This window comes from Henningerozyma blattae, chromosome 3 (assembly GCF_000315915.1).
Source record: "Henningerozyma blattae CBS 6284 chromosome 3, complete genome".
Classification (NCBI taxonomy): domain Eukaryota; kingdom Fungi; phylum Ascomycota; class Saccharomycetes; order Saccharomycetales; family Saccharomycetaceae; genus Henningerozyma; species Henningerozyma blattae.
The window spans coordinates 911,889-919,368 of NC_020187.1; the positions used below are offsets into that span (position 1 = coordinate 911,889).

The 7,480-nt window shown below is 34.8% G+C and overlaps 2 protein-coding genes across 2 annotated transcripts; both read right to left on the reverse strand.

The window, feature by feature from the left end:
* Positions 1-2,977: 2,977 nt before the first annotated feature.
* On the reverse strand, positions 2,978-5,167 carry TBLA0C03820 (gag-pol fusion protein; the record flags this gene model as incomplete). Its single annotated transcript, XM_004179655.1, has 1 exon — positions 2,978-5,167. One exon carries the CDS (start codon positions 5,165-5,167, stop codon positions 2,978-2,980), a length of 2,190 nt encoding a protein of 729 aa, XP_004179703.1.
* Positions 5,168-6,582: 1,415 nt separating this feature from the next.
* Positions 6,583-7,407, reverse strand: TBLA0C03840 (gag protein; the record flags this gene model as incomplete). The annotated part of the gene is made up of 1 exon (XM_004179656.1): positions 6,583-7,407. One exon carries the CDS (start codon positions 7,405-7,407, stop codon positions 6,583-6,585), a length of 825 nt encoding a protein of 274 aa, XP_004179704.1.
* Positions 7,408-7,480: the final 73 nt, after the last annotated feature.

Sequence of the window (7,480 nt, forward strand, 5' to 3'; positions counted from 1 at the left end):
TATCCATATACTTGTATTGAGAACTAATTATTTGACATATGTTATGTTAAAATAAGTAGATGGCTTGATACAGGTGATAGTCAATGTTTATATTTGGTTACGAGATTATATAGCACTATAAATATATATAACGTTTGATCTTAGTACAGATCTCAATTTTTATACAAAGAACCGAAATTATTGCTATCTAATTTATTTTTTATCTTCTTGTAATTTAAAGATCATAAGAAAATAGGGAAGAGTTGTTAGCTTTCATTATTGAGTTAGAAAAAGTGTTGGCGGCAATTCCACTTGGTCTAAATTTGTCTCATTTGTTGATAAAGCTTCTTAATATTATTTTTTTTGATTAAATCTTTTTCAACTTTTATGATATGAGTATCAGTCATCTGATATGTATAAAATGTTATAAACAAATATTTAATGTAAATTGGCTACTAAAAAAAATTGAAAAAATAAATTTAATTGAAGTACAAACTAACCTGATAACCACTGACCTTAGAATTAATCAATTATTTCTTTAAGTTACAGTCATCTGAAACTACGAAACCACACTCTGTTTTAAAAACATTACAAGATCTTGCTAAAATTATTTCTTAAGCTATATTAAAGCTCGTCTATGCAAATAAGACTAGCAAGCCAATAATATGGATTCCAGTACCCTTTTTGGATACTTTATTATACCATTTTTCAATATATACCGAAATACTTGTCAGGTAAGAATAAGAGTATAGTTTCAACTACCTCCAGATCTTATTTTAGTCTGTTTAAGTAGTAATTAGCTCTCTTATTTTATTAATTGAGGATATAAAAAAAAACAAAAAGAAAAAAAACGAGAAAATGTTCTGAACAGTTCCCTTTTGATACCATTTTGCTTTCAAATTCTGTTCCTCTATTTCAATTTAATATTTTTATGTGCAACTTGCAAGACTAAATTTTAAAATTCTTGCAGGGTGCACAATATCAGGTACATTTTACAATACAAAAATGAATATATTCTTTTTTTCTTCTTTATAATAATTGTAACTGATAATCTGAGCAAGATATACTGTACAACTAAATCGATTTTTACTAGACTTTGAGAGTAATTTTTATAAATAAGAATAAAATTTTTAAAATATATTGAAAATATACACTTGGTATGTATATATGCTAGATAAAAAAATATACAGTTTAGAATCACTGTTTTGGTATGTTGTGAAAATGAATGCAGAATTAGATCGAAAGTTAGAAATGTTTGAAAAAATTAGCATGAGCATCCCTTCTTTGTAGGACATTTGCATTCTTCACACTTGCATGGAGAGCAAGAGCCGCATTTAGCTGGAGCACAGGAGCAATCTTGGCATGCACAACTTGAATCTTTACTGCCATTACATTTGCAGGCAGTACTCTTTTCAGCTGAGCATTCACAACTGTTTTTTTTCTCAGAGCATTCACAATTGGTTTTTACCTCAGAGCATTCACAATTGTTTTTTGGCTTTTCTGAACATCCACAGTTATTATTGTTCTTTTCAGAACATTTGCAATCTGTGCATTTGCAATCTATGCATTTACATAATTTTCCTGGGCATTGAGAACATTCACATGTTGAACATTCACAGACATTGCATTGGCAATCTTGACAGTTGTTACAGTTTGAAGTATTAGTTGAAGACATTGATATTAGAGGATTTTGTGTTATTTTGTTGATGATATCTTATTCTTTACAATAAAACTAAACTTCAAATATAATTTTTCAAAAACCAAGGTTCTTGCTTCTCTTTTATATCAAATATTTTTCACTCATTGCGTATTATTTGCTGTCATCGATGATCAGTGCGAAGTTTTACAGCGAATCTCTCGCGCCAGCAATATGCCGCACTAGATTCCCACAGCCAAAACTCCGCAAATTGAAAAAAAACACAACAACCTGTCAGTGAAAATTTCTCAAAGAGTAGTTTTAATCTACAAAGAATTCCCCTATAGTGTTTAGCGTTTGCCTGATTTGAACCCTTGCTTTAGTGTTTGAATTATCTAGAAATGGTTTTCTTCAAGTTAAATACGATACGTAATTAAAATTTATTTTACTTGGAATCAATTATACATTTATAATGATATATTGCATGTGAAATTAACGTAATACTATAATATTCTATTGAATAAAACACTTAAAAGTTTAGTATTATTTACACTCATAAGTACTTCTATCAAATGTGGAACATTAATAAGCATTACCATATATCTGTTTTTAAGTATCCCGAATCATCTAAATATTTAGGTTGGTTTAATCAATACATTCATATAGAATTGAATTAACGCAATAAAATGTCTTCAGATACAGTATAATTAGTTATAAGCTAATAATAAGATGTAGTTTTTCATTCACATATAGTCCTTTAGTATTAGATGAATAATCAATAAGAGCTCTTACATTATGTTTTTTTCATCAGGAACATATTCTTTATTGATAATTAAATAGATTGTAGTCTGACATGTAGAAAAAAAAAAAGGAATTCCATAGCATACCACAATCATTTTTAGTTTTTTCAAAACACTCTTTATTATTTAGATATAAAATCAAAATTCCTATTATATAGTGATCTGGCTAGTATTTTACAGATGACTATAACCCTGATTATTCTTATAACTATAACTTACTTATCTTATTCTGTGTAATTCCACTGGGATTCAAGAGAGTTAGACATTGTTATACAGTGTTTAAGATGTAAAGACGACTTATTTTATTTAGACATATATAGTAAATTACTATAACTAAAATGAATATATTTCTTAAATAGTGTTTTTCGATATAAATAGAAAAAACGCATTTTAAACAATAAGTCAGGTGATAAAAAGTGTTTTACCACTTAATAGAAAATGATATAATCATATTCCAGCACACAAGTATGCAACTAGCAGTTGCTCAGTGTTATGTATAATTTCTAGTTAGCAACTTGTAGATGAGTATAAAGTCAACCTCGTCTACAACATCTTCCCCTCTTTAATTTGTATTCACAAGCGTATTGAAATTGTTTAACAACGATGATTTCTTTGAGCTTGTTAACTTATTAAATTCTTCTAACGAGTATGTACAGGTTAGAGTGGGATCAACATCTTTCATCTTGCAGTAGTATTCGTGGCTTTCCACATCGTAACCTATGACTGCAATTATTTCCTGAGCACGCTGTATTCGTTCAATCGAGGTTCTTGGTAGACTTTTTGGGTACCTATCTTTGTCTAATACAAACTTTTTTATCCATTTTATATTGATAACCCTATGTTTCTTAAAGGAGGATGGCAGATCAAGTTCAATGGTGATTTTTCCTATTTTTACAATCTTAAATGGTCCTAAAAATATGGGTTGGATCTTTAAGTACCTTCCCCCAGTAAAATATGCATCACGGTGCAGTAACACATATTCACCGAGTTTGTAATCATTGACCGTTCGAGTTTCATTCGCATGTGATTCCATATCCTCTTGTGATTGCTTGAGGAAATCTGTAGTTCTTAGAGAAATCGCCTTGATGGTTTTTGATAAGTCAACAGCGGATAGATTACGCGCCGACAGCTCATTACCAATGTCTAGTAATGGTTCGTTGGGTACATAACCTAAATCTACTTCAAATGGTGAAGCTTGAATAGAACGTTGGAATGTGGAATTGTAAACGAATTCAACCTGAGGGAGAAAATGGTCCCAATTATCTTGATCTTGTGAACAGTAACTTCTTAGTAACCGACCTAAGGTTTTGTTAACGCTTTCCGTCTGACCATCTGTTTGTGGATGATTAGAGGAAGATAGTAATAATTTGATGCCTAGTCTTTCTGTCACTTCTTTGTAAAACGAGCTGGTGAATCTAATATCTCTATCTGAAACAATCGTTCTTGGAAAACCATGATAAGCAAAAATAAACCGATAAAATAAGTCTAACGTACCGACCGATCCTAAGGATATTTGAGCGGCGATGAAATGGGCTCTTTTAGAAAACCTATCAACTACAACCATGATCATGTCGTTCTGAGATTGAGTAGTTGGAAGTCCGGTAACAAAACCAATTGACAATTCTAGCCAACGTCCTTGTGGAATATCTAATGGTTCCAGTTGTCCATCTTTCTTAGGTCTAAATTTTTTCATAATTTGGCATTGTAAACATCCTTTGATATAAGTACGAATATCTACCGTCATTGAAGGCCAATAGTAATTAGGCATATTTATTAATCGTAGTAACTTCACCAAATGACCACCATGCAATATGTTATCGTGATAAATGTTTAGTAGTTCGGTACGTCTGGAGCGGGGTACACAGACTCTATCATCATAATATAATATTTGGTCATCAAACTTGTATCGAGCCATAGCTTTTTTGGACAGCTTGAGTTTCTTAATATACTTATCAAACAACGACTTATCAGTAGGATTAATCTTGACATCTTGAACCAAACCTAAATGTACCAAAACTGCAGCGGACCAGGAGTCTTGGATCCAATCTTCATACCAATCAACTGGGGTGATTCTCTCTATACTGTTTATTGGAAATACCAAAGTTGGATCTTCAATTTCTTCAATTATTGCAACTTTACTAACTTCGTTAGTGGTAATCTCATTTTTCGTAGCTGGTCTACTTAAGGCATCTACGACATGATTAAGTGATCCTTTAATGTATTCTAAGGTGAAATCAAACTCAGCTAAGAAGTCTAACCATCGTGAAATTCTTGCAGAGGGTTCTTTCTTATTTCTGTATGCCAATAAGGATATATGATCAGTTCTTAAGATGAAGTGGTGTCCATGTAGATAGTATTTGAAGTGTTGTAAGTTTTGAATGATAGACAACAACTCTATTTCTCCAACCAGATAACGTGCTTGAGTAGGATTAACAGTTTTTGAAAAATAACCAATTACACCAACAAGTTGTCCCATGTGTAAACGTTCTAGTACCCCACCAAGAGCGATAGTGCTAGCATCTGTAGAAAGACGGTATTCGTCACCAGGAATAAATGGGACTAGTACGGGTGCTGAGCATAATTTTTGTTTTAGAGTAATAACCGCTTGATCTTGTTTCTTGGACCAATCACATTTTTTAGAAATAAATTCAAAAGGTTTGGACAACAATGAGCACTGGGGAATAAAATTCCTATAATAGTTTACCATTCCCAGAAAGGATTGAGCTGATTTAATTGTGTTTGGTGAGGGCATCTCTTTAACTGCTTGAATTTTTTTCTTGTTGTACCATAATACCGTTTTTACCCAATCTGAATCCTAGGAATTCTACAGACTCTTGTAAGAAATGACATTTCTTCTTTTTGCATACCAAATTTTCCTTCTTCAAGATTTGTAACACTTTGCGGATATCTTGAAGATGAGATTTCTTATCTTTCGAGGCAATTAGGATATCATCTAAGTAAACAAAAACATTAGGAATATTGCCTAATAACCGTTGCATGTATCTAGAAAAGGTAGCTGGGGCGTTACATAAGCCAAACGGCATTACTTTGTATTAATAGTGGCCAAAAGGGGTAGTAAAGCAGGTCATTTCTTCACTATCCGGATCTAGTGGAATCTGATGATAGCCCGAATGTAGATCCAGAGTGGTAAAAAGAACACAATCGCAGAGTTTACTTAACAAATCGTCTATTCGAGGTAATGGAAAGGGATCCTTAACTGTAACTTTGTTTAACTCTCTGAAATCGACAACCATCCTAAAACTACCGTCTTTTTTCTTAACTAATAGTACAGGTGATGAGTATGGAGATTTACTCTCACTGATAAATTGATTTTTTAACAAATCTTCAACAATTTGGCGGCATTCTTTCTCTAATTTCGGTGTTAAACGAGTACGGAGCTAAACGAGGTGGTCGTCCTCCCTCCTTTAAGATAATATTATGTGAGTATGACTTAGTACCAGCATTCGGAGGAAGAGTATCAGTTACAGTAGTAGCAAAATCTTGGCGGATATCAGCAGGTAACAGCGTAAAGGAATCAGAGGCGAGGGTAGAATCTAGGGTAAGTACAAATACTTCGGCAAGTTCTGAACCATAATAATCAGGAATAGTGCCTTCGTGTAGACAGTCAACAGCGATGGATAAGGATTCAGAGGGACATACTAAATCTAAGTGATCTTTCATAATAGGCCAACCGATCATGACACGTTCGGGTGCCACATACGCGGCAACCTTGAGTAACTGATCTTGGACTTGGATACTGCATGTGGTAGCCAGGGTTGATTGAGCAGATCCTGGAAGAGCACCTTTCCACTTAAATGGGGTACCGAATAGGTGGGCCAGTGGTGTTGAGCAATTAGGGAAGCACTTACAAATGTGGTGGGACTACCGGAGTCAAATAAAACAGTAACTGGAACATTATTAACAAGGCAACAGGGTTCTAAGCGAGGACCAACGGGAGGTATGGGTTCAGCAGAAAAGGTAGGTGCTACGGGATGTGGATGATCAACAACAGTAGGGATGTCAGAATCATGGTTGATTGGAGTGTCAGAGTCAGGATATACAGAAGGGTGTTGGGAATCAATATTAGCCATAGAAGAAGCGTTAGCAGTGGAAGCGGCTTGGGAGTGATCGAACTGAGGCGAATACGAAAGACGAGTGGTGACTAGCTTAGTCACGGTGTGAACGGTGTGATCTAGGCCTCGCGGAACGAGTGGAATTTTTTGGGCATTTAGCAGCTACATGACCGCTAGAGAAACAGTGGAAACAGAGGTGGTTCTGAGAGCACAATTGACGACACTTTTCACGCCAGGAATCATCCGAGTTACGAGGATGATAAGATGTGGTGTTGTATCGGGAACGAGACGAAACACGGCGAGGAGTAGAGGAAATAGCCATAATGACATCACCATCGGCATCGACCGTAGGGGTGGAATTATCATCTAATAATGGAGAGATACCAGGGTAGTAACAGCAGTGTTCTGCACGAATAGCCAACTGGGTTGCTTCGTAAAACGAGGATACGGTTCTTAAACGTAAGTCTTTGCGAGTGTTTGGTTTCAACCCTTTAATGAAAAGATTGATTAAAACATCATTACTCAAGGAACGTGGTGGTAGGAGTTTGCGGTAACGGTTAAAGGTTGAAACGTAGGCTTCGATCTTGTCTTTTTGCGTTAACGAGGAAAGCTTCTGAATAACATCATAGGAGTCAAACTTACCTTGGAAGGCTTGTTTAAAAGCCTCTTTGAAGGCGTCAAAGGCCATTTCGGACACATCGTGATTGCCAGAGAAGGTCATGAACCAGTCTAAGGCCGGACCATATAAATTAGCAGCCAAATGACAGATACGTTCATAATCGTTCGTAACACGTTTTACGACAAACTGCACTTCGAGGGATTGCAAAAAACTATGCAACTTGATAATATCCTTACGCTCACCGGTAAAGTCATGAGGAACTTTAATTTCAGCTGGCATGACAGCAACAGGAGAAGACATAGTGACAAAATAACCGAAACAGTGGGATAAAACAATTATAAAAATACGCTACCAGGTGTTGTAAACCAACTTA